Here is a 27,363-nt window from a genome sequence, read left to right on the forward strand (position 1 = left end):
TGCATTATGAATATATTTATTCATAATTCACTGGCTGTGCTCTCATGTGAGTTTCATTTGTGGTGGAAGTCGGTCTTTAAGTGATAAATTTAAACAGGTAAGGCTGAATCACAACAGTGGTGAGACAAGTCCTCCCCATTTTGAATTTGTTTTGCCCAGCTGACAAATACACATGAAACAAAGCAGCACTTAACACATGCCCATGGACAGAGAAGGGAACAAACAAAACATTCTCGTATACTCGAATATAAGTGTTATTAGGTTTTCAAATATAATTATCATCCTTTGTCTCCTTTGTCAGCAAGCACCCCTAGACAAAAATGCTGCTGCTGTGATTTACCGATTGCTTACCGATTTAAATGTGGCATATAAAGCACCACATTCAGCACTAATGAAACTGGCATGAAAATGCAGCCATTGTTGTAAGCAAGTACAAATACGCATGCAGTTTTTAGCTCCTCCTCAATAAAGAAACAAACAATTAAATAAATAAAAACATACATAAAATAAAATAAGAGAGAAGAAAAACGAATGAGTAATACTAGGCAAAACCGATTATGTTCCGTCGTAAAGTGTTAAAATCCATCAGGTTTCAATCTAATCACAGTGCAATAAAGTCATTAGGCGTGAACATTTTATTACAAAAAATAAAAATAAGACACAATAAATATGATATTGTTTTATTGATTTTTATAGTGCATTGTTGTGGTGAGCTAAATGGAATGGAATGCAGTATATTATGTGATTTAAAACGGTTTCAAGTGGCAGTTTTTTTTGTGGAAACTCTATTACTGTTCTATATTTTATGCAAAGGTAGCTTTACCAGTGCAAAAAAAAATCAATATATTTACTTTCCTTTTTGCATGAGCAGGTACAAGGCTCACATGCCTAGTATTTTATAGCATCATGTATCATAAAAAAAGGAAAACTGACAGACTGCCAAGTAATAAATCTAGCAAGCATACTGTATAGTGTCTAATCTCACATTTTTATAGCTTTCATTCGCGACCATACCCACGTCAAAACAGGAGGTTAAAAATAAATAAATGTATAATTAAATAAATAACGGCATGTCAACGGCTAAATACTAAATATGAAGCTCGGTTGAATGTGATTAAAAATTTCCTGAAGTCGTAGGAAAAATTAAAAAGTTACAATTGCAGTTTAGGAATTGAAAAGGTTTGCATAGAAAAATTATTAAAGATACATTGCTTTGCATCAAAATCATAGAAATCCCTTCTTCATACATAACTCTATAAACTTAGCGTAAAGTGCTCAAATACACTGGATATGCTATGACAGGCTGCAGAACACCTGTGGTAGATATTGCTCTTACTTTACCGTGGGCTGTGACAAATTATATTGAAAGGACAACGTGCAGTTATTGAACTGTGTCAACTAAATGTATTTTTATGAATATACATTTTTGTTAAAAAAAACAAAAAAAACAACAACCTGGCATAGGAAATAAACATGTTAGCCATGCCAAAAGATAATAGTCAGATTATACACTGAACCTCATTTGCATTCGGTTAATGATGTTAAAGAAACTTTAGACCAAATCAAAACTTTGACCAACTTGCAAATTGCAAATTACAAATTCGTACCCTATCATGTTTTGCTTTATAAGCAGTAGAAAGTAGCTTCTGAGAATAAACGTAATTGTGATGGGGTACAGGTTTGTACTATGCAAATTCACAGACCGGTCAAAGTTTGGTCTACCCATTATCAGTGTGTTCAAATCAGCTAGTTCCAGCACACCATTCCCTGAGTCTTCAGGTTCCTTAAAAATCCACTTTCTCCTTCAGGAAAGATGTATTGAAATTCAAGCAGAAGTGTGACATCCTTTCCTGGGTTACGTTAGTGGCCTAATAACCTCAAATAAAGAGGCATCTCATGGTAATTCTCAATGCATAACCTCCAAACTGGACCACTACAAGACTTCATCTTTGCCTCTTCTAGACCAGACCAGGGTATGTTTCCTGTAATAGCAGCTCAAGGAGTCTGTCTATCTTGCTACAAATGACCACTGTGTCCATAAAACTCAGACCTGATTGTCACAATTTACTCTCACGGTCATCCTCTTCAACCACCTGATTATCTGCTGTGTCATTGTCCTTTTTGTCAGAATTTTCTAGTGAGTTCTTAGCATTCTCAAACGATGCTTCACATGGCTCATTGTCAGCAGAATGTCCATGGGAAAAAAACTCATCGTTCGGCCCATCAACGTATTCTATCAAATCCTTTTCGAACTGCTCATTGAGGGCTGATCTAGCACTTTCTCTTTCCTTCGTAACACGTGCTACATCCTCCAGCTCACCTTCATTGACCTCCTCGGAAACAGAGTAGATCATATTGGAAACAGACACAGGGTTGATTTTCGTCCGCCTTTGGAATAATCCAAAATTTGAAATGTCCTTCGGGAAGTCTTTCCTCTGTGACTTTTCCTTTGACATTTCAGTAACTAAACCCGCCGCCCCATTGACCAAGCCATTGTAATTTTCAGCAGAAGCTTTTGATGCCGAACTTTGCTGTAGAAAAGAAGTCATAGGGGAATATTTGAATGGATCCTCTGAGTATGTAAGGTTGCAGGCGCCTGTGTTAAGTTTACCTCCCTGTAAAGTGCTCTTACTCCCCTTCATTAACCCGAGAACCTCGTATCGGAAACTTGATATATCTTGCTTCAACTCCTAAGCAGAAAAAAAGAGAAGAAAATCATTACATATTAATTTTTATTTTAACATTTCAACAATTAAATGATTCTTTCCCCTCAGTCACCACATTGATGATTTATAAATATGGCCATTCAGACGCAGTTGAAACATATTCCCCACATATTTACATACTTGGCCTGAGTAGGAATACAAAATCTCAGAAAATATTGACAATTTTGACATATTCTGGAACCAGACAGTCTACTGATCAAAACAAGACTATCCATGTTTTGGTAGAAGCAACACACACCTGTAGAGAGCTCAAAATGGAAAGATGGAAAACTCTGTTTACAGTGTACTAATACACAATGATTTTACATAATTGGATCTAAACTTCTATGTGTTTGAAAGAACATTAAATAATATATACTGGATTAATCGTTAGGTTGTTCTGAACAAATCAAGCCTATTTGCAAAGAAATCCAATCGAAACTGAGTGATATGTAACACCGCATATAACATATACGTATAATGTACATTATTTTACCTCTTTACCGCTTACCTTTGTACCATATCATGTTATTCACTGGACTTGAACTGCTTAAATTTCAATGAAAACTGGAAAAATGGGGGCATTCTAAAACTTTTGACAGGTAGTGTCAACTGGAGAAGAACATACATGCTGATGTGGTACTGAGAATCAGAAGGAAGAATACAGCATCCAAACATGTCTCCTTCTCTCTTTAGTTTGCTAACTTTTGTCATGCTTTACAATTACAAACCTAAGAGTCTTCCTCAGCATTGCACCCTCAATTTGGACTTCTCTTCCAGCTCCGGTGCAGATGGCCCTTTCCAGTTTCTTTATTAGAATCAATATTTTTGATATATTTTGGCTATTCATGCCACATAACAGTGCCACAACAGTGCTTTGGCAACAGAAGTGTGTCATGCCAATAAGGCCAATTTAAACTGAATTGAATTGACAAATACATTTCTTAAATACATACATTAAATATTATTTAATGGGGTTTACTCACATGCAATACCTGAGCTGTATTTTCTGTATCATTCCTGAATGCTTTTACAGATTACAGAAGTTATGTGGTATTGCACATTCATCCGTAAAAAAATCAGAACACACAGAGCATTCTATGAAACCTTAAAAATCCACAACACTGCTAAACAAATTATCCCCTTTACACAAGCATCTGTGACCACCAATGACTTTACCTTGAAATTTTCCTCTGTGAGGCCTTCCTCTGTTTTTGCATCTCTGATCATAGCTGCAACATATCTTTTGACCAAATTTTTCATCACCTCCTGAAATCAAAGCAAAACCAAATGTATCATTCTTAAATACCTGCAGTAAATCAGAGCTAATGATACAAGAACCCTATTTATGCATATTAGACTATCATTGCAAAAACTACTTATGCTGGGGTCACACTACCCGATTTTAAGCCCAATTTGAGGCCGATCTGGCCCTCATGACAGATCGGCACTCATCGTCACGACAAGCAGCCTGGTCGGGGTGCTTCCCCGCTACCGATGGTTGTGTAGTGAGAGACGGACTGCAATGCAATTGCTTGCCCTCCGATCCAATCATAAGCTTGTCGGAGCCGATTTTATTAAACATGTTTCATATTTACGACTCGATCTGCACCGATCATGGAGGGTGACGTAATCAGCAGCCAATGAGAGCTGATCTGATTGAAGAAGAAAAAAGAAACAGGAAAAATAAACATGACAGGAGAATAAGACTTTCATAAGTATTTATTAAAATACTTCAACTACCAATGGTTGTTTTGGGCCAGGTTATTTTAAAATACTATAATAGAGGGGAAATTATATTTTCAAATACAAATACCAATTAGTATCTGTAATTGACCCAGGTCTGTGCAAAATATCGATCCCACAATGCGATGATCATACTGTGGGATGGATATAGCCTGTGTGTTGCTCACCTCCAGCTCTCATACAGAGTAGACAGGCTATTGCCCTCGACTCCCCAGCCATGTCTTCACACACATCCTCTTTTCTCTCCACTTTTTGTGTTTGTCCGCACAGATGAACACAAACAGCAACAGTGGCTTGTGGTTGCATTCTTTCCACAGTTTTGCACAGATCTGCAGAAATCCACTGATCCCATTGGTGGAACAGAGCAGATCTGCGCTACACAAGCTGTGACGCAGATTGCCACGACAAGGATTTCAGATCAGTCGTGTGTGTTTCCCTGTACTTAAGCGGTTGTGTAGTGTGCACTCCTTCATGATGCAAAATACATAAATATGGTGCAAAATAGTCGTTAAGTGTGAGCTGCCCACTTTTCACAAAATTGTGTCAGATTGTAGAAATCGTGTAGTGTGACCCCAGCATAAAGCATCTTTAACAAAGGACCAGAAAAATATAGTCAGATATTGCAGGGCTCATGTTGACATAAATGCAGTCTACTATACTTCCAAAAATTGTGTATTTATCTTTATTACAAGCTGTTGTTTTTGGTTCTTAGGTGTTGTCTGCTTAAAGTATATATATTTTATACTCAGTCTAAGACTCAGAAATACAAAAGTGTAAACTCATGTTTAGTTCACAGCACTCACAACAAAATTATAAGGGTGTAGGAGGAGGGAGGAAACACAAAGCATGAAAAGATTCATGAATCAAAATAACAAAATCCAAGTCAAAATGATTGTAATCTTTGCAATGATGATTCCAAGAGTAACTTTGGTGTTTTAGTACTAGGGTTTGAAATAGTAACAATTCTATTGTTGAATTTAGACTCACTGTTACCTGATACTGGTGACTTGTTCTTAGGTTTTCAGCCGCTCGTCTCTGTTAAATAAGAAGGATGTATATTAAAAAACAGCATGTTTTTTAAAATCAATCATAAAAGTGTGTTATATAATGCAAGCTCTGTAAACGAGCAGACCAATATACACTTAAGGGGAAGTTAATATGCTTATAATTAATTGAAATGTTAGTTTTGAATACATGTAATGTATATGGTTTTAAAACTTCTGATAAAACCAATGAGGGAGATACAAAAAATATTTGTGCATTATTCTTTTACATTAAAACAAAAAATAAATACATAACAACCACAGTATCAGCTCATCTCTGACTATTTAAATAACTTGTTTTACAATGTGCATGGTGAAATACAACTAAAACATGTTAAATCTGTATACACACACACACACACACACACACACACACACACACACACACACACATATATATATATATGTGTGTGTGTGTGTGTGTGTGTGTGTGTGTATATATATATATATATATATATATATATATATATAGAGAGAGAGAGAGAGAGAGAGAGAGAGAGTAACACATTGTGGGGTGTGATACAGGACGGGAGGTTCAGAAGCATGCACCCTCTTATTCCACTGCCCATCATTGACATTCCATTAAAAAAATCACAGTTTTCAGTCTTTACACCCAGGCCGCCATTTTGGTATTTTCAAAGGCTGATGTCGAACAGACACTTCTGATTGGCTGACGAGCAAATCACATTCGATTATACCGAAAATCGCTGCATCCGTCACCAACCCCACACCCACGCTCACAGGAATGTTTGCGCTTACAGAAAATCCTGGGGAAGATTATGATCTGGAAGCCATACCACCACATGGCATCCAAAGACATCACTTAAGAGCTTTTCCTGTACTTGGGGTGTGGGCATTGCTAAATAAATGTCCACAATAATGAAGGATCTATGCTGTCTCCTAAACGTCCAGCAAATTCACACATCCATCTATCATCCACAAACAGACTGACTTAATAAAACACTGCCGTGGAAGCTGACAGGGGAACTGGGAACAGCTAGTGCTCTATTAACTCTTCCCTATCTGAGAGGTTCTCCAAGCCTCTACCGACTTCACCCCATTCATGTTGCTATATGGCCGGAGACCGTGGGGGCTACTGGACAACTTGGGAAGAACAACCATGCCCACACCAATGCTAAATTAAGTATGTACATGAAATGAAAGAGAGGATAGATCACACAATGCCTATGGTCCGGCCTCATCCTCGTTTTGAAACCAGATGTCTCCCTGAGATTTTGCAATGATTACAGGAAGCTCAATGAGATCTCAGATTTTGACTCCTATCCCATGCCCCGTGTTGATGAATTAATCGGCCGTCTGGGGAAAGTCCAATTCATTAGTCCCCTGGACTGGGCATACTGGCAAGTCCCTCACAAACCCAGAGCAAGAGAGAAGACAGACCTATTTCCTATGGAGACTGGGGTATATCAATATTGCATGCTACCGCTTGGTGAACACGATGACCCCCGCACCATCCAGAGACTCATTAACATTGTCCTCCGACCCAAATAGAAATATGCAGCTGCTTACCTAGATGATGTCGTTATCCATAGTGAAGACCGTCACACCTACAAAGAGTACAAGCAGTACTGAGCTCACTAGGAGAAGCAGGCTTAAATGGTGAATCAAAAATATGCAAATTGGGGCTAACAGAAACCAAATACCTGGGCTTTACCATAGGCAGAGGCCTGATCAAGCCACAAGAAAAAAGTAGTGGTGATTCACTCCTGGCATCGACCGGACAAAAAAACCCACGTTAGAGCATTCCAAGGGTTGACGAGCTATTACTGCTGTTTCATTGCCAACTTCGCCCCCATAGCACATCCCCTTACCGAAATGACCAAGAATAAGCAGTCTTCCATGGTGATCTAGACAAAGGAAGCTTAAGCTGCCTTCCTTGCCTTCAAAGAAGCCCTCTGCCAACAGCCTGTATTGGCAAACCCTGGCTTCCACAGACCCCTGCTTGTACAGAAGGATGTGTCCAAGATGGGTCTATGAACCGTACTTTCACAGGAGATTTAGGGCGAAGAGCGCCCCATTATTTATCTAAGCCACAGTCATTACCCCAGTACTCCACAATAGAGAAGGAGTGATGCCATTAAATGGTCACTGAACTCACTCATATACAGTATTATATACTAGGACAACACTTCATGCTAATAACCAATCATACCCTCCTCACCTCCTGCCTCGCTGACCTTGGAATCTCTGGGACTGCTCTCACCTAGTTCTCCTCCTACCTCAATGACCAGACCTACCATGTGACATGGCGAGGTTCCTCATTCACCACCCAACCTCTCCTCACAGGCTCTGTCCTGGACCCCCTTCTGTTCTCTCTCTACACTCGCTCCCTGGGCCCCCTCATCACATCCCATGGTTTCTCTTACCATTTGTATGCAGGTGATGCCCAGATCATCCTGCCTTTTCTCCTCTGACACTCTCATCCCTTCTCGCACCTTTTCCTTGTTTGTCTGCTTTCTCCACTTGGATGCACTCGCACCACCTCAAGCTCAACCTCTGATCTCCTCTTTTTTCCCCACTCTTCCTCACCTTCTGCTGATCTCTCTATCTCTATCCCCTTGGAATCTATGACACATTCTCCCTCTTCTTCCGCTAAGAACCTAGGCATCACCCTTGATCCTGCACTCTCCTACACTCAGCACATCACCACGCTGACACGCACCTGCAGATTCTTCCTGAGCAACATACGGCGAATCTGACCCTTCCTCACCGACTACTCAACACAGCTGCTCATCCAGTCACTGGTCCTCTCCCGCCTGGACTACTGCAACTCCCTCCTGCCCGGTCTGCCTGCAACTACTACTGCTCCCTCCACTGGCTGCCGATTCTGGCACGCATTCAGTTCAAGACACTGACCCTCACCTACCCCTGTCTCAATCAGACTGCACCGAGTTACCTTCAGACCCTCATCTCTCCATACATCCCCTCCAGACTGCTGTGGCCTTCCGGTGCCAGAAAACTAAATCTGCCTCCTCTCCACTCCTCCTCCTCCAGAGCCCACTCCTTTTCATCCCTGGCCCATAAGTGGTGGAACGACTTTCCCACTGACGTCAAAACAGCAGAGTCCCTGACCTCCTTCTGGAGATTACTTATGACACATCTTTTAATCTTTTCAGTACTTGTAATTTAGTCATTTACTTTCCTGTAAGATTTGCACTTATACAACATTTTGTCATACTTCTTGCTTACTTATACAATTTTGATTTGCCCTATGCTCCCTTTCCCTTGGCCCTTGACTGTGACTTAACAACTTGTCTGCACTTATCAGTTTTTACAATCTAGGATGTAAGACCTTATATATTGTTTACTGTATATCTCCTATACACTTGTGTAAATTTGAATTTGTAAAATGTATTATGCCTTGAACTGCACTGTATTATTGCACTTTGTATTGCCCTTATATTTTGTAAGTCGCCCTGGACAAGGGCGTCTGCTAATAAATAAATAAATAAATAAATAAATAATAATGGAACTGAGAAGAGAGGGTGTAACAGTGAGTGGGGTGTGGTACAGGATGGGAGGTATGTGGGGAGCCGGCCCAAAAACCTAATTTATTGACAGCCTGCAGAGCAAAAACACACACACAGATGAGAGCTGTGCTCACACCTGTACTGGGCACACTGCTGCAGGGCGAAAGATGCAGCCACCTGTCTACAATAATTGCCAGCAATGATAGCCTAATAGCCGAATGTATTGCCCATGGGTTTGTCCGAATGTATCGTCCATGGGTTTGTCCGTTTGTGGATTTCCTGTTTGTCCTCTCAAAGCTAAAGATGTTACCTCATTGTTAAGAAAACCACAAGATCGTACAGTTTGTATGCTGTAACAGGACCAGACATCTGCCTCCATGATGGCCTCCTCCCTCGGGAAGGGCAGCTTACAAACTTTGCAGAGCTTGCACCTTTTGAAGCTTTTGAAGCTTTTGATTGCAGGCTTGATTAAAGTTCTATTTGCTTTATCTCAACAACTTTTCCAGTTATTTCCGAGACGGGTTCTACACTAAGACATCAAATTAATCACCCAACGTGGACTGGAAAACCGATACGGCTTATAACCCACACATTTCCCCACATGAGATTGCCTAATCCTCTCAAACCGACACCTGAACTGAACCACCAAGTAGTGGCCTGATACTAGTTTACCTTACAAGTTTAGTTAGCGCCCCAATCTGGGCTAGGATTTATTTTGTGTTGATAGCCCACTTTTCCCTGAGTCTTTCAACCCTGATACCCAGACTGTGTCACAGTGGTTGAGAATGCGTGCTGGGCACTGAAAGACCACTCCACCATGAGTTTTACAATGGAGGACATGATCTGCCAGTTGGTGGAGTCCAATATAGCCCAGATGGTGAGCACGGTGAGCACAGCACAGCTGTGTGGCAAGTTTCATAATGTCTCTCATAAACTGGCTCCAGCAGACACTTGGAGCACAGTGGTCTTAACCAAAATGACCAAGCAAGATGACATTGAGGCTTGTCTGACCTCGTTTGAGCGAATTGCTCAAAGAGAAGCCTGGCCACAAAAGGATTGGGCCAGTATACTAGGACTGTCCTGACGTGAATGCCGCAACAAGCCTAGCAAGACCTAGATGATGTGAAGGTAGACTGAAATCCTCAATTGGTTATGGGAAACAACCAACACTAAGGTACAGTGGTTCCATAACTGGACATTTAACCCAGCTGTACCAACATGCCAGCAAATGTTTGAATTAATATGACTCACATGTAAATGGCTACAGCAGGGGGGTACCCGGGGGTACTTTTGCTATAATAGTATTTGTACCTACCCCGTGGTAAAAGTACAATAGTAATTTTAAATAGGAATACCTGCGGCGGTAAAGCTGCAGGGGTAGACGAGATTCGTCCGAAGATGTTGAAAGCGCTGGACAATGTTGGGGTGACGTGACTAACGTGCCTCTTCAATGTTGCGTGGCAGGCGGGTACAGTTCCTTTGGATTGGCAAACTGGGGTGGTGGTCCCCATCTTTAAGAAAGGAGACCAGAGTGTGTGTTCCAACTACAGAGAGATCACACTCCTCAGCCTCCCTGGTAAAGCCTATGCCAGAGTGCTGGAGAGGAGACTTCATCCTATAGTTGAACCTCGGATTCAGGAGGAACAATGTGGATTCCGTCCGGGCCGTGGAGCAACGGACCTGCTCTTTGTCCTTTCACAGATATTTGAGGGGGCATGGGAGTATGCTAATCCAGTCTACATGTGTTTTATGGACTTGGAGAAGGCATACGACCGTGTTCCCCGGGATGTCTTGTGGGAGGTGTTTAGGGAGTATGGGGTGCCAGGGCTGCTTATGTGTGCCATCCGGTCCTTTTATTCCCAAAGCGAGAGCTGTGTCCGTATTCTTGGTGTTAATTCGAAAACGTTAAATGTGGGTGTGGACTCCGCCGTCTTGTCCCCACTCCTGTTTGTTATTTTCATGGACAGGATATCAAGGCGCAGCCGAGGTAGAGAGAGTATCCAGTTTGGGTGCTTGGAGGTGGCATCGCTGCTGTTGCAGATGATGTTGTGCTTCTTACCCCATCCGACTGTGATCTCCGACACGCACTGGAGCATTTTGCTGCTGAGTTTGAAGCGGTTGGGATGAAAATCAGCACCTCCAAGTCTGTGGCTATGGTTCCCTCTTGGAAAAGAGTGGATTGCCCGCTCCAGGTTACGGGGAGCAGCTGCCTTTAGTGGAGGAGTTTAAGTACCTCGGGGTTTTGTTCACGAGTGATGGAAAGGGGGAGTGTGAGATTGACAGGTGGATCGCTGCAGCATCTGCAGTATTGCGGGCGCTGTATCAGTCCGTGGTGGTGAAGCGGGAGCTGAGTCTTCAGACAAGGCTCACGGTTTACACGTCAATTTACCTCCCCATCCTCACCTATGGTCATGAACGTTGGTTAATGACCAAAAGGACGAGATCGCGGGTGCAAGCGGCAGAAATTAGGTTTTACCGCAGGGTTGCCTCGGAGTAGAGTCGCTACTTCTCCGGATCGAGAGGAGCCAGTTGAGGTGGTTCAGGCATCTGGTAAGGATGCCCCACAGGAGGCTGCCTGTGCAACTCTACCAGGCACACCCACTGGGAGGAGACCCCGAGGCCGACCCAGGACACACTGGAGGGATTATATCTCCCGGCTAGCCTGGGAACGCTTGGGAATCCCCCAGGAGGAGCTGGAATCTGTCGCTGGGGAAAGGGAGGTCTGGTCTGCCCTGCTTAGTATGCTGCCACCGCGACCCTCACCAGGACAAGCGGTGTAGAAAATGTATGTATGGATGGATGGATACACAGTCTCATAACTCAATAGAAACAGTATCAACATTAGTTATGAATTCAAATAAAAACTACTAAATCTAGTAATTTTGCCATTTTTAATTTATCGTCAATTAAATAATCAGAAATATAAATACTATAAATCATCACTAAAATGTAACAAATTTGATTAATAATTGTATTATGTAAAAATAACACATGGTAGGTAGGATTACTATAATAGGATCTCTACCCCCTGGTAGATTTACTGAAAGGCTAGTGATGGATCGATATCTCTGCGCACTGCCTTATGAGATGAAGAAAACAGTCTGTCAAGGTGATCCCCAGAGTGCTGATGAGCTTCTGGACTTGATCGAGTGACACCAAGCAATGACAGAACTGTTACGAAGTGGCAGGATCCATAAGCCCACACCCAAGCTGATATGAAGAAGCCCAGAGTCTGAGAAAGGAGACTGGGCTCCCACCTCCTGGCAGTACCATCTCACTGATGAGCCCATGCCCAACGAACTATCCAGTTGATCCCGTATCCTGGTATCCCGGACAATTTTCTAGTCCCGAAATACCGGGATTGAAAACATGAAATACCCAGGATCACTGGACTGCGGCTAATGAAAAATGTGACTGCAGTAATTCTTGTACTCCGTGCTGTAAGCTATTTATAAAAGAAAATGTGAAGAATTAATACAGAGGTTTGTCTGTTCAAAATGTGAATCTGAAGTACAACCACCCACAGAGTTCAGCCGATCAGCAGAAGAAGGCACTGCTGAGGTCTCGCGGACTTCAACTTTAAAGGTGCAGCTTAAGTTAATGTGCTGCGTGAGAGACATAGCAGTAGCATTGTGTGATTAACTGCATCAAAACAGAATTGTTCCTCTTTGGAAGTGCAGGGAGATGGGGGCTCAACCTGCAATTAACATTAACTGTCTGATGTCAACTCTACCAAACCAGTGTGGAGTCCGAAATCTCATTTTAGCCACATGTGTTCTGTACACAATATACGCAATGCTCTAAAAGAGACAACAGACTTTAGCTTTCTTCGTTATTTTTTCTTGCTGTATTAAGAAACAGATAATAAACAAAATCTAAAAACCATAGGGCTATCGTATATAATGTTTAACTGCTCAGTGTATGTTTAAGTGTAGTAGTAGTAGTAGTCTAGTGCTTGTGGCTGTTTTGTGCGCAAATGTGCATTTGTTTAAATTCATGCCTTAATTTTCTTGATAGTTACATGGCTTTTTTATATATTAGTGTAGTGTCACGGTTGCCTCATGGGAGGACTGTAAAGCTTAGGAGAAAGGACCCAAGTGCAGAGCTAGGGCAATGAGCTGACAGAAACCAAGGAGAATCCAAAGGTCGAGGTCACTGGCTAAGGTCGAAATCCAGGAGGTCAAGAGAAACAGATACAGAATAGAGAGAGAGAGATAGAGACAAAGACAGGACTGAGAGTGAAAGAGGGAGGACAGGGAACGAGAGAGAGAGAGAGAGAGAGAGAGAGAGAGAGAGAGAGAGAGAGAGAGAGAGAGAGAGAGAGAGAGAGAGAGAGAGAGTTACAGGACAAGGCGCTAAGGAGAACAAGGCTTGGTGATGCAGGGAGAGCTGACAACACTTCACCCAGAGTGAGGGCAGTGAGGGGTTTATAAAGGAGAGCAGAAACTAGAAAGGGAGGAGCAGAACCAATGAGAACAGAGAACAGGAGCAGGAGTGCACAAGGGTGAGGAGGAATGTTAATTGACAGAGAAAAAAGGAAAGCAGTGAAGGGAGCAGGAAAAGGCGAGGGGACATTGGTGGCCTCTAGTGGGGAAAGAGGGTCAGGGCTAGGGAACTGTGACATGTAGTATATAGCCTACATTATAGTTCATCTAATAATGCGTTCATCTCACTTCCGAGACTCTAGGCTACTTAGTAGTACAACAATCTGTTTAACATTCCATGCGATCCATGACATGATACAAACGTTAACGTATTTAAGAAAACAATAGGCTACTAGTTTTGTTGTTTTGTTGATTCTATTGGTTGCATTATAATTATTAATACATTTGAAAATGACCCAGCTAATACACAACGTTGCCACAACGTTTCAGCAACATAATAATATGTGTTATCTTGGGAAGCTCTTTTTAAAAACAACAACCCCGAAATCCCGGGATTGAAAAAAGCACCCGGGACTGGATTCCCTACACCAGAGAATATTCCACAGCTGTATTGACACTACTTACCACTCAAGGGCTATACAGGGGGATTCCCAGAGTGGCAAGGAGGTTCCCTCCAATGGACCTGACGCTGATGACGAAAAGAGTGAGGAGCCAGACCAAGGAGTTCCCACAGTTACAACACAGCCACCTCCACCACCTCTCACTGACTGGTTCAGAACAGCGCAATTACAGGACCCTTAACTTCAACATGCTTGACAGAATGTAACCATCCTGAAAGGAACCAACATACATAACAATCCGCTCACCTACCCCCCCTTTGCAAATATAGAACTGACTATTGTACAAAATCATAAAACCACAGGAAAAGGTAATTACATTAATTAATTAAGAACAACTATTAGTTCCTCAACCCTTCTACAACACAGTGATTCAACTAGCACACACACAGACCTGCTGGGCACCCATCTGGGAGAAAAGAACAAGAGAGCACATAATGAAAATGTTTTACTGGCCAGGCATTTACAAAGCAGTGCAGAGGTATTGCAGGAGTTGTGACACCTGTCAGAAGATGGCACCTAAACCTCCATTTCACAGCCCCCTCATTTCACTGCCCATCATTGAAACACTGTTCAACCGCAATGCTATGGATTTTGTGGGAACACTAGTGAAGTCTGTGCTTGATCATCAATATATCCTTATGATTCTCGACTATGCTACCTGATATCAGGAAGCCATACCCCTATGAACAATGAATTAAAAAGGTAAACAACAAGCAGGACTGAACAGGCGCAGCAGCATTTGTACAACTGCAGTGCCCAGCCTCAAGAGTTCCAACCAGGTGATCAGGTACTAGGGCTGATCACCACTACTGAAAATAAATTCTTTGTGAGCTGGAGGGGACCCTACCGGATATTGGAGTAAGTTGGCGCAGTTCAATATAAAGTAGAAGAAATCCTGTACAGTTATATCATATCAAACTGTTGAAGAGATGGGTCAAAAGGGAAAGCTTCTTCGTGTGTCTCCCCCTCAACTCCATAACAGAGAGTTCAAGGGAAACCACACACTGCGGGTCAGAGCTGTCAGCTATACATCGGCAACAGGTGCTGGAAGTGATAGATCAACACACCAGTGTATTTTCCAGTCTTCCCGGCAGAACGAACATGACTTCTCAACCCATTCAAACGACCCCAGCAAAGTCCGCACGGTTAAAACCCTACTGAGTGCCGGAGGCCTGCAGGGTGTTGATCAATCAGGAAGTCTAAATGATGTTGGATTTGGATATTAAAGAAGAATATAGCCCCACTGTCTTGAGTTAATTCACCGGCTACGGAAAGCTCGATTTAATATCACCCTTGATTTGATGAAAGGCTACTGGCAGGTCCCCCTCATCCCCAGCGCCAGGGAGAAAACCATCTCCTCTACAGAAAATGGCTTGTATCAGTATCAAGTACTACCCTTTGGTCTCTACAGTGCCCTTGTGACATTCCAGAGACTCATGGATATTGATCTACGACCCCATCAGAAATATGCAGCTGCCTACCTGGATGACATCATCATCCACAGTGAGTCCCACTCAGTGGCATTGTTAGGGGTGGGTTTCCGGGGTTTCCCCGAATCTTTTTGGTCCAGCCCCGAATCTTTTCATTTATTCTAAATTTCATACAATAATTCATTTTTTTTATATATACAATAATTAGTTTGATGGTACTTTTCCATATTGCAATCATCGCATGCGCTGTGCGCTGCAAGAAGTCCCTTCTGCTCACGGTGCCGGATGTGATTGATCGATCGTGTCCATAGATACATTTTATATCCATGTTCATGTCTATATTAGATTTCACAGTGCATAGAGTAGAGTAGTGCAAACTGCACAACCCAGCAGCAGTAGTAGTGGGTTGCTGTTCACGAGAAATAGTTAATCTGTTCAGTCATCCAATCAGAATTATTAGCCTCACAATACAAGCAGAAATAAAGTCTGATAGTCGGAAATTGTTCCAAAACCCGAAGGTAAAACTTGCGAGACTCAGCCAGGGAGAGAGAGAGCAGCTGAGAGAGCAGAGCAACAAGCAAACAGAGACAAGGTTCACAGGCTGGTGGCTATAGTTAGCAGAAATACAAATTAGTTAAGCAGGGTTGATGATTTAAAACAATAAATAGATTAAAAATTGTAATTACAAGTACGATCCTCCTTGCAAATACAGCACAGAACTAGCTAGTTATATGTAGGGCTGTATAAAATCTGTTTTATTCTTTTAAATTTTCAGATTTATTTTTTCATGATTTACCTTTTAAAAATATGTAAATTGTGCTTAATACACTGACAGCAATAATTAAGCTAGAAATGCGTGAAACAGGAATACATTAAAAAACTTTCTAGACACTTCTGATCAAAAGTCCTTAAAATAAAATAAATTTAAACCAATGGAACATTGTAAATAAAAAAGCGGTGGGGGATATGGGTAATAATAATTAAAGACAGTGTAAATAAGAGCACTTAGAATATTTTATAGAACTTTGGGGAAAACATGCAGAATGGTGTTTTAACAAGATGAAAAAAATTAAAGGCAGGGTAAAAAGGAGCAATAACATGATTGTTTAATGGTACAAGTCTCTAATAGCATACACATTTATCCCCCAACAAAGGCTCTAACCTTGATTAAAATGGTTTGAAAAAAGTTTGAATAAAAACATTTAGTTTAACTCTGTGTATGTTCTCTGTCAAACCGTGTCAAAAGGACCACCCTATTTGGGCTGGGACTCTGGGGTAAGCCCCAATGTCTTAAATTCCTACCAACGTCTCTGGTCCCATCTACCAAGAGTGCAATCAGTGGTAGCCTCACGGCGAGAAGCTGGGCTAATGGCCAACCCCAAGAAGTTTAAACTTGGATTTACCGAAACATAATACCTTCACCACAGGTCGAGGACTCATTAAACTCCAGCGATTCACACCAGCTACTGTCACACATTCATCACCAATTTCACCATGACCACCCATCTATGACTAGGAACAAACAGCCTATTATGGTAGAGTGTACAGAGGAAGCTGAAGCTGCCTTCCTCGCCTTCAAAACAGCCCTGTGTCAACACCCAGTCGTGGGAACTGGTTCCCTTGTATTTATTGATGATGTGACTGCTGACAAAAGCAGCAGGATGAATTCTGAAGTGTTTAGGGCTATATTATCTGCTCAGTTTCAGCCAAATGCTTCAAAACTCATTGGACGGCACTTCACAATGTAGACGGACAATGACTCACAACATACTGCAAAAGCAACACTTTTTTAAGGTGAACAAGTGGAATGTTCTGCAATGGCCAAGTCAATCACCTGACATGAATCCAATTGAGCATGGATTTCACTTGCTGAAGGCAAAACTGAAGGCAAAACACCCCAAGAACAAACAGGAACTAAAGACAGAGCATCACCAGGGAAGAAACCCAGCATCTGGTGATGTCTATGGGTTCCAGACTTCGGGCAGCAACCAAGTATTGAAACTCACAATTAATTAATGATTATGTTAGTTTGTCCTATTACTTTTGAGACCCTAAAATTGGGCGGACCACATATAAAAATCGGTGTAATTCCTACACTGTTTATTCAATTTGGATGTAACTACCCTCAAAGATGAAAGTCTATACTTAAAGCACATCTTGTTTGTTTCCTTTCAAATTCATTGAGGTGGCGTACAGAGCCAAAATGATGACAATTGTGTCACTGTCCAAATATTTATACACCTAACTATACAGTAGCTGCTATAGGAAATATTCACTCCCCCCGCCCCCCCCCACCCCCTCCACTGTATATATAGTGAGCAGCATTTATAGAAGATCAAGATCACACATGCAGCTTTTAACTTACCCCTAGCGATCCAAGGCTTTGTAGTCTTTTCACTCCTTTGTTTTTGCAGATATGCCTCTTAATCCATTTAATCAGGTACCATACTGATTTAGGGCTGGGGATGATATTGAAAGGAGAAGGCAGAGTGCCCCCTTCTTCAAAATAGCTCATCCAAAGCTTTGTTCTTGCAAATTTCCACTCAATGTCCGCATGATCCTACATACATAAAGTGGGGTATAAAATCAAATACATAAATAAATAAATACATAAATAAACAAATAAACACTGAAGTTAATCTTTAATGAGGCAAAATTAAAATAAAATTGTGTGCTTTATTTCAGCATTTCCACTCTCATGTAAATATATTTAGGTAGCTAACAGCAGATTCAAAATGTGCAGCAACATTTAAAGGACAATTAAAATGGGGGTAGTTCAACAAGGACCAATGTTAGGAACCACAGGCCATGATTTGTCCCTTGTAGCAGGACTTTACAGCACCTGATTGTGATTCCTCTTGTGTGCAAAATGTAATACCACGTTCTCCAGCACAGAGAATCCTAACTGAAGTTTTGACCCACAACCTGGATTACTAACATTAGCCACACATGACATGAGAAGCATAAGAAGTCCAAATGGGTCATCTTGTTTCAATTCATAAGGAGTATAACCAGAAATCAGATTAAGTATTTGAATTCAATGGGGTGGAAAAGGGAACATATACTCAGGCTAGGTTTTTCAATAAAATATAATGAACATGCACAGTGTAACTTATGTATCCTATGTAATACGTACCGCAATAAGCTGATAGGAGTTGTTCATCATGGCAATTAGCATGTTGAGTAACACCACAAGGGAGATCACGTTGTAGGTGCCAAACATGGTGGTCCCCACAAACTCTGTAAACTCATGTTGAGGGTCCACATTCGTCACATAAAGATTAATCAATCCAAATATGGACCAGAATAAAGACTGCAAGGTCTCAAATAACCTACAGAGATGACATTTTTACAAAGTTCAGCAAGACTCAAATGGCAGCTTCTAAAGCTCTGAAAGCTGACTGCCTCACATGGTATTTAACAGCATCTTCAAGTCGCGCCCTGACCTGATAATTGAAACCAGACACATATATAAAAACAGTATTAGGCAATGATTACTTAGCAAAGGGAATGATAAGGCTTGAGATTGACTGTCCTCTTGCATATTAAACATTACAAACTAGAAAGTATATGTACTGCAGAAATACATTTCAATACAGTAAAACTGGAGTTGTCTTAACCAAAATTGAAACTACTGTAGATTTTTTTGAAGGGTTACACTTATACTTACGTTGAAAATGCATTGTTTTGCTTATCACACCGTATTCCTTTGCAAGTAGAATTCTTTGTGTCACCTCCTGTCTCGTAATAAAAATATAACTGGTTCAAGCCGTTGGCAAACGCTAACAGTACCAGGCAGTAAATGAAAAGGAATTTCAGGATGTCCAGCAGCATCCTGCCCAAAGAGATCTGGAGAGGCCCGAGATGGGAGTTGGCGGTGAAAAGTGAGATCAGTCGCAACGAGCTGAAGATGTTTGCAATAGCAAAGACGGCTTCGGCCACAAGGGTAGGGTGCCACATCTCCCAATCCTTCCGGTCTTTGCATTCACTGTACTGGGGGGACAATTAAAAGAGCCAAGTCAGCATTTCAGAAAAGATTTTGTATCCGTACATGAACAAGCCCTGATTATGATTAGGTTCAGGATTATGGTGGGATTAATCGACTTCAGCATGTGAGGTTTTGTAAGGTAATCACCTGCTCAGCTATTCTGTAGACCAATTTTTGATTACCTGGAAAGTTACACACTATGAACCCATCTGACCAAGAAAGCTACTATACAAAAGTGTACTTCAAATCCAGTCCAAGCCACTTCTAGTTTTAATGCTGTATGAATTGAAACTAATGATCCGCTTAACTGAAATTCCTGGTCTAATAGTAACAGATATACATCAACTTCTGACACACCACAATGCTATTTACTGATCCCCATGATTGCAACAATTAAGAGCATATCTACGATGACTCTGACAACTGGGTTTGACAACAGTGTCCACCTTTCAAATCAATATATATATTTTTATTATTTTAATAAATAGAATGCCGTCCACTTCATATTAAGTGACATATTAGACACCTCAGTACCTTTACAAAGGCTACAATTTTAAGAGAAATAGTGGCCAGGTACAGGGAATTCATTACAAAATCCATAAGGTTCCACCAGTCATGGATGTAATCTTGAAGTCCACCATCCCACATCTGTTTGATTTCAGTCCATATAAACCCTACCGAGAGAGAGTGAGAAAAGGGAAAACATGCTAATCAGAATGTGTATGTTTTCAGCACTTGGCAGACAAGTTATGTTTGATCGAGTGAGGAAAGCGATATTTTATTCTAAACCCATGCAATGTAATACAAAACTGCCGACAGATTGGATTATTGTATTTCACCATAATCGGGAACAACTGTTATAAATGGCAAGAGCATGTTTTGTTTTACAAACGCTAATATGAGAATGTCCCAACTTTCATTGTGAAGGAGCAGAGAGCTGACAGAAAATAAGCATTTGTTCTCATAGACTCCAGAGTGTTTGGAAATATCTAACACGAGTCTCTGAATGTAAAATATATATGTGGTGCTCCAGAAGCACTCTATTAAAAGGCCAATGTGGAGTGGAGCGATTAGTTGAAATTTTAATGTTTTAATGTTCTGTTCAAGTTTGGTACAGACAAAATTCTTTAAATGCCTTTGAGGAACATTAGCAGCAGAAAGACATAATTGCAATAATGAAATGTAGTTAGAATCATACAGTAGCAGACATTAATTACCCTGTATGGACAGCAAGAAATGAGTCTATCTAGAGTCATAGAGTATTATTTCTGATTAAATAATTTGCCCATTAATACAAAATTTAAAAAACATGACATAATTGACATAATTAATTCCATGTGTTCTAGATTGTTCAAGATTATACCTGGATGAATAGCTAAAGAAAAGTAAATTGTCACAGATTACCTAGAACCCAGGGTAGAATCATCCACTCCACGTTAGTTGGTGGAGGACCTTGTCTGTTACGGTCAGTTTCTACAATATGCTGTGACGCCAAAAGCAGCAGTAAGAGAAAAGTCAAGTATGACGCCGTGTGACATATGAACTTTATGAATGGTTTCCGGATGAAAAGTCCGTAGCGGCTTTTGGGGGCAATCAGATAGCAGACCGAGAATACTGGAAACAGGAGTCCAATAAAGATACAGGTCAGGAATTTTCCAGCCCAGTGGCGTCTTCTCCACCCTGGGAACTCGTCATACCAGCGAGAGGCCAGAAGCTGCTGACAGTTCGGCTGGGCCACAAACTAGGCAGACAAACAGAGAAAACAAAACATTTCATAGAATTCGCACTGGTGGACTTTACATGAGACTTTACAGAGAGAAAGTTGACAGAATAGAATTACAGCATGAAATCCCTGGCTGTCAAATGACATCTCTCTGCCTTTTTAGAACATACAAAAGCAAATGCTTTGCTCTTTAAGATAGGATAAGTGCATTGACATTTGCAGTAGAAATGTGAGTTTAATTGGATTTCCCATGTTGTCATCATTTTTTCATGACTTTCTTGTGTTTTTGTGATTGATAGTGTCCTTTTCTGAGGCCGAGTTTGGGCTGCAAAAACCCTGCAGCAAAACAAAACAACTGTGAAGTATTAAAGCACATCCTTGCAAATTTATTCTCAATCTGAAATGGTTAGAAACCAAACACTGTAAATCTTGCATTGAGTTTATCACTCACACCTGTGACACCTCTTCATTAGTTCACAACAGAGTTGAATCCATTTGACCTATTAACAATAATGAACAATTACTGCATGTAAATTCGACTTATTTCATTGAGAATAAAACTAAGTTTAGAAATTAAATTGCATTCCAACAAAGAAGACTTCAGATTTTCCAAGTGCATTCTACACAAACCAGTGGAGATTTTTCGACATTTAGCTAAAATCAACCCCAAATTTTGCTCCAGGCTCATCATCTGGAATAGCACATCCACGCAGGGAACATATGGATAAATAAACAAGGGAAGCTGCTGTTCATTGCATTGGCTTAAAATGAACATGAGCGAGATTAAATAGATATTTCCTTCATGCATTTTCTTCCCACACTTATTGGCAAACTGCTCTTATGGTAGTACAGAAAGTAACCTCGCTACAGCAAAACTGTATGGCAGTATGCATGCAGTTACATTCCTTATGTATAAAGCAAAGCATATTCAGATCAAATCACTGAATATAACATTTCTATATGCATGGAAAACTAAATATTGTTAAATTAACTGAACTCTTCTTTACAATTTTTTAAATCAAGATCATAAAAAAGCATAATTCCAGATTTAAAAATGTGTTCTGATAGGATATTGCAAGGCATCTCAATTGTTAATGTAATCTGCATTTCCGTGTCATTCGTACACTCTCTGTTGATGCATTGTTGTATTTTCTGCTTCAGTTGCTGTTTATCATACTGAATAGCTATTTCATCAATAGCAGCCCTCAAAAAGCTTCCCCAATGCTAATTGCGATGAAGATTAAAAGGAGAGTAAAATTAGTGTCAATTTAGGCTTTGTAGTATACCAGTGAACCATTGCAGAAGGACGTATACTTGACTAAAATAATTTCTCATCTCAGTTCTCACGTTCTCCGATGCATTTTTGTATTTTTGGGGTGTAACGGGGTGGAAAATTATAAGTAAATGGAGGAGGAGATGGAAAATTAGAAGAACCTTTTTAATCCCTTTAAATTTGCGCAGAGAACTCCAGCATGTCAGCAGGGCCATCTGCTGCACAAATGCAAGTGTGATCACAAGAGACTAAAGTGAACTTCATTCTCGTTACCTCAGTGCTCTAAACCATGCCTTTGAAATTTATTTTATTACTCATGTTAATAGCAACAACACTCTGAGGACACACACACACATAGCTTTAACTTAGAACTGGACCACATCAAAACTTTGACCTACTACCACATTACTAAATACAAACCAGTACCCTTTCATGGTTTAATTTAACTTTCTGCTACTTATAAGTCAAAAAATGATCAGGTACAAGTTTGTAATTTGTGAGTTGTGGGTAGGTCAAAGTTTCGATTTGGTTTAGGCCATAATAATAATAATAATAATAATAATAATAATAATAATAATAATAATAATAATAAAATAAAATAAAATAATTCTATCCATCCAATCATCTTCAAACCCTGGGCACAGGGCAGAAGAAGGAGTATATTCTGGGCAGGTTTATTGCAGGGCAGCTTTATAATAAACAAACAAACAAACAATACAGTACAAGGGCACGTATTGTGTACATTGAATGGTTTGTCAGTCCAGACGTGTCCCATAATTCACATGATGTTCCCAAGGGAGAAAAAAAAGAAAATGCTTGACAATGCAAAGATGACAAGTGTGGTTCTTTATGTGGCTTGAGTGAAATGTCTCCAGTGAAAACCCTTGGAAACTAAACCACTGTGCAGCCGCTGCAGGGCTCAGTCAACCCCTGTTAAGTCTTTCTCCCATCAGTCTTGCTGTCTATCATAAGTGCCCTGCACCTCTCGATGAATTCACCGAGCTGCAAACAGACAACTCCCTCCCCTTAATACAACATTGCTTATTAAATGACTGCACTGAACCTGCAGTACCTGTGCTGAATTGCAATGCTTTCAAAGCTGCCTACAGATCCTGACAGCAGTGTATACACAAAGCGGCAGGCACACAAGGCACTTCTTTCACTGTGCCTGACAGAACGTCATTGAGAACGTATGGATAGAATTCATTTGCAACCAATGAACAACTAAAAAGCAAAAAAGCAAATGGAGTTCAGTAAGGGGTTTGGAGCAGCACATTTTTAACTGAGATCAGAATGGATTTAATCAGGAGTTTCTGCCACTGATCAACACAGAACATGTCCATAATGTTAAAGTTAAAAATATAATCTACAAATTGTTCTAAATTCATTAGTTTTACAGTTTTGTACTGTAACAGAATAAACATATCCTACACATATTACAAATTATTTGTGTAATATCCTACTCTAAGTCCACATGTTAGACTTGCATATGGAATGTTGCTTAAATGTTTGTTATGGTGTTTTAACCTTATTTTAGTTTGCCCTTGAAATTAGTTTACCATCTTTCACTGTATCTAAAGACTTACGTTTTGTTGGCTATAGAAGCTTTACTGTACTCATCTCCATTTTTGTTAACTACACACCAATCAGAACAACTGTATGAAAGAATTCCTGCTGTGTGTGGCGTTTTCCAATAACAAATGCAGTACTTCAGCTGTTTCCCTTTTGAAATCCCTAATTCAGTGTTTTTTTATTTCTCAGTTATCTATTCTTACGTGGATCTTATCTGCCTGTCATCAATGAATTTGCAATCCCACTGAATCTAATTAACAGAAATGACAGAGAGTTAATAAATTTGGCTCTAGATATTAATCAGATACCAGAACACTAATATCAATTAGCATTCTGCCAACATCTCTAACACCTCCTAACTCTTTACTGAGGAATGAGAAGCTCTTCCAATGTAAGCCTTCAAGTGGAGGTATTTGTTGCTGTTGTTTAGTGCTGCAGTCATTCAACAAATCCACACAGACATATCAGGAGAGAATCCATGATGTAACTGAGCATTTGTTGTTTGAGCTGGAAGCACACCACCGATCACCACCAGAGAAACAAGATTCGGTTAATCTTGTTTAATTTACCATGCCGTTTAAAGTGAGCCTGCTCAAATCAAACTGCAAAGTAAGAGAAGGTTTGTTCTTCAAAGACTGTCTCAGATGGCACAGCACCTCACTCAGCAGAAGGTACTCCTGCATCAGGTTAGTGGGATTTACTTGGTAACCATGGGAACCAAGATATCTAGAGATTAATATTAAGACCAAAAGTAGCTGATTAACTGCGAAGAGATTGTCCAATTCTCAAAAAAAGAATGTAAGTCAGTAACTATAATATAATTATAATAATAATCATAATAATAATCAACATTGCTTAGACAATCTAGGAATTAATTGTTCAGTTCAGGGGCCAATACAGAGAAAACGAGAGACTGGAACGATGCTCTCTATAATTTGCTATAATTTCCTTCTTCATTAATGTCCACCGTCTCCAGGAACTGAAATTGCTCATATATATGGTAAGCATTTCGCCATGCAAAAGCCAATGCATGCAAAATCAATTCTACTCTACATGGTTGAATGGATGCTTTATCAAGTTCATATTCTGTTAAACTCGAATGTGTACATTTTACCATGGTGCTGTAAAAAAGCATCTGCTGGATAAGTATGTAGTGGTTCTTCCTGCTCTGTTTTGTACTTTTTTGTACTGTATTTTCATAATGTGTCATGTTGCATACATTATGGGATCTCTCAGAGCAGTATTCTGTGTAGATAATTAATTATTTCAACAGTAACCCACTGATCAACTGCCATGAAGTGATCTATTATTATTATTATTATTAATAAAAAATAAATGTAAAAGAGTGCAATTAAAATGACATTGAATTAGCACATCTGTCATTGAACCTCTGAAAGTGACTTTACTAAAAATACCCACTTTAATCCTAGGCCAGCATATTGCTGGTGATGACTTTCATGTTCCCAGAAATTATTGTCTTTTTAGGAAGGCTTTTCTTTACAAATTCACTGCACTGCACTGTTTTAAGTATCAGTTCTTAAAACATATATATTTGAACACTGCATGCCTACAGCACGCCAGCACACTCCTGGTTTGGGTTAGAGTCCATGGATTTTTTGGTGAGTTGTTGGGGGTCTGCTGGTTTTCATAATTCGGTATCATTTTCATTATTACTGCAGTGAAGCACTTCTTCACAAACGTCCTAGACTGCAAACGAGAAAAGCAGTGCCTCTGGGAAGAGTACAGCTCATATGCAAATCAGACTATTGAAGTGAGTGTATGACAATTTTGCTTTAATAACAAGCATCACTCTCCGAACCATAATAAACGCACAAACCTGAAGAAACCTGTGTTTTATTACAGCAAATTTCATTATCACCTTTAAACAAAGGAACACACCAATTTAAAAGTGTTATTACTCCTGGGACTCGGAAATGTGAAATGCCGACACATACTGCTGCTGAAATCATTATACTCGGGCAAGTGCTGAAAGTACAAAAATAAACCCATCTCGAGGCAGATGCTCAGTTTCTTTCTCTGTAGTTATGATTTTGTAAATCTCTGTTATATTTTTGGATTCCAAAAGGACAGCAACAGAGGTCTATTCCAGCTGCTGCACTTAAATATTTTATAGAGTACGAGGTAAATAAGATCTGTGGACACAAATAACAAAAATCAAAAAACTAAAACTGTTTTCACAGCTTTGCTAGCTTTGAATGTGTTTTTGGAAATTGCATTTTGACAAAATTATCCGAGGAGAAGATGTAATGTTGCTCTTTGTTTGTATATCATTCATATTCACACCATGTCTTTAAAATCAATTAGTAGCTACTTAATTATCATAAATATTGCAAGTAAGGATATTAAAATCAATGCCATTTTATGTATACTTATAACAGACTTCATATGGATAATTTAATTCATAAAACACATTAGTTTAAAGTAATCATAATGTCTAGTGATAAATGACTTTTCGAAGACACCAGAACTGCAATAGCACTTATCTCTCAGCAGGGGGCAACACTAGTCAATGTAATATGACATTTTGACAATAGAACGTCAAGAATATTATAAAAACACACATACGCAAGGGAACATCTATAATAATACTACTACTACTACTACTACTACTACTACTAATAATAATAATAATAATAATAATAATAATAATAGTAGTAGTAGTAGTAGTATTTTTGTTTTTCACAATCTAAGTGTTCTGTAAACTTTAAATGAAGTATGCTTACTTTTTTGTGTGAATTCTGTAAAAAAAAAAAAAACCTTCTCTTACTTGACTTGACCACCAAATACTGTTTCCTGTTTCTCAGCAGTCGCTTTTCTTATATATCCAGCATTACCTGTCAATGACCACGTCTTCAAAAGACTGACAACTGCTCTTTCTTTAAAACTATTTCAAATGACCAGGATTATCACAATGGAAGTGTAACCTCAAAAAGATGGATTTTGGTTTTAGCATGAATAAGTGACTACATTATTTTTACATTAAAGAGGTTTTTAATTTGAGGGAATAATTAACGGCCTGTCAGGGCTTTTGGCTGCACATTTAAACAGTGACAATGAGAGGCCAGTATAAATGACGCTGCCTCCAACAGTTCCTTGACACCAGTGTATTAAATACTGCAAGTGTCATGCATGTAACCGTTCTCTCAGCGACAGGACTGAAAACCAATTAATGGAAAACAGAAGCTTTATCAGGCACAGTCACTCAAGAGGAGTTCTCCATCCCCATCATATTTAAGCCAAGTATTAGTGACCAATCTCATAGAAAAAGTGACGTGTGTGTTAGAATGGGAGAGAGAATTTATTATTGGAATAGCCATTAAAGTGGTTAAAGCCTGTCCATTTCCAAGCCAATGTAATTTGAAAGTG

At 39.9% G+C, this 27,363-nt stretch overlaps 1 protein-coding gene across 1 annotated transcript in view; it reads right to left on the reverse strand.

Annotated features, from left to right (window-relative positions):
* Window positions 1-666: 666 nt before the first annotated feature.
* The window catches only part of trpc4b (transient receptor potential cation channel, subfamily C, member 4b), a 36,000-nt gene continuing 9,303 nt past the window's right edge, over window positions 667-27,363 (reverse strand). Inside the window, exons 4-11 of the mRNA XM_066699795.1 lie at window positions 20,813-21,149; window positions 19,943-20,082; window positions 19,091-19,413; window positions 18,557-18,752; window positions 17,786-17,980; window positions 5,445-5,486; window positions 3,885-3,974; window positions 667-2,690 (exon numbers count right to left, since the gene is read on the reverse strand). Coding sequence (XP_066555892.1) covers window positions 2,058-2,690; window positions 3,885-3,974; window positions 5,445-5,486; window positions 17,786-17,980; window positions 18,557-18,752; window positions 19,091-19,413; window positions 19,943-20,082; window positions 20,813-21,149 — 1,956 coding nt within the window. The 3' untranslated portion in view covers window positions 667-2,057. The remainder of the gene's footprint in view (window positions 2,691-3,884; window positions 3,975-5,444; window positions 5,487-17,785; window positions 17,981-18,556; window positions 18,753-19,090; window positions 19,414-19,942; window positions 20,083-20,812; window positions 21,150-27,363) is intronic.

Source organism: Amia ocellicauda, chromosome 3, assembly GCF_036373705.1.
Source record: "Amia ocellicauda isolate fAmiCal2 chromosome 3, fAmiCal2.hap1, whole genome shotgun sequence".
NCBI classification, from domain to species: domain Eukaryota; kingdom Metazoa; phylum Chordata; class Actinopteri; order Amiiformes; family Amiidae; genus Amia; species Amia ocellicauda.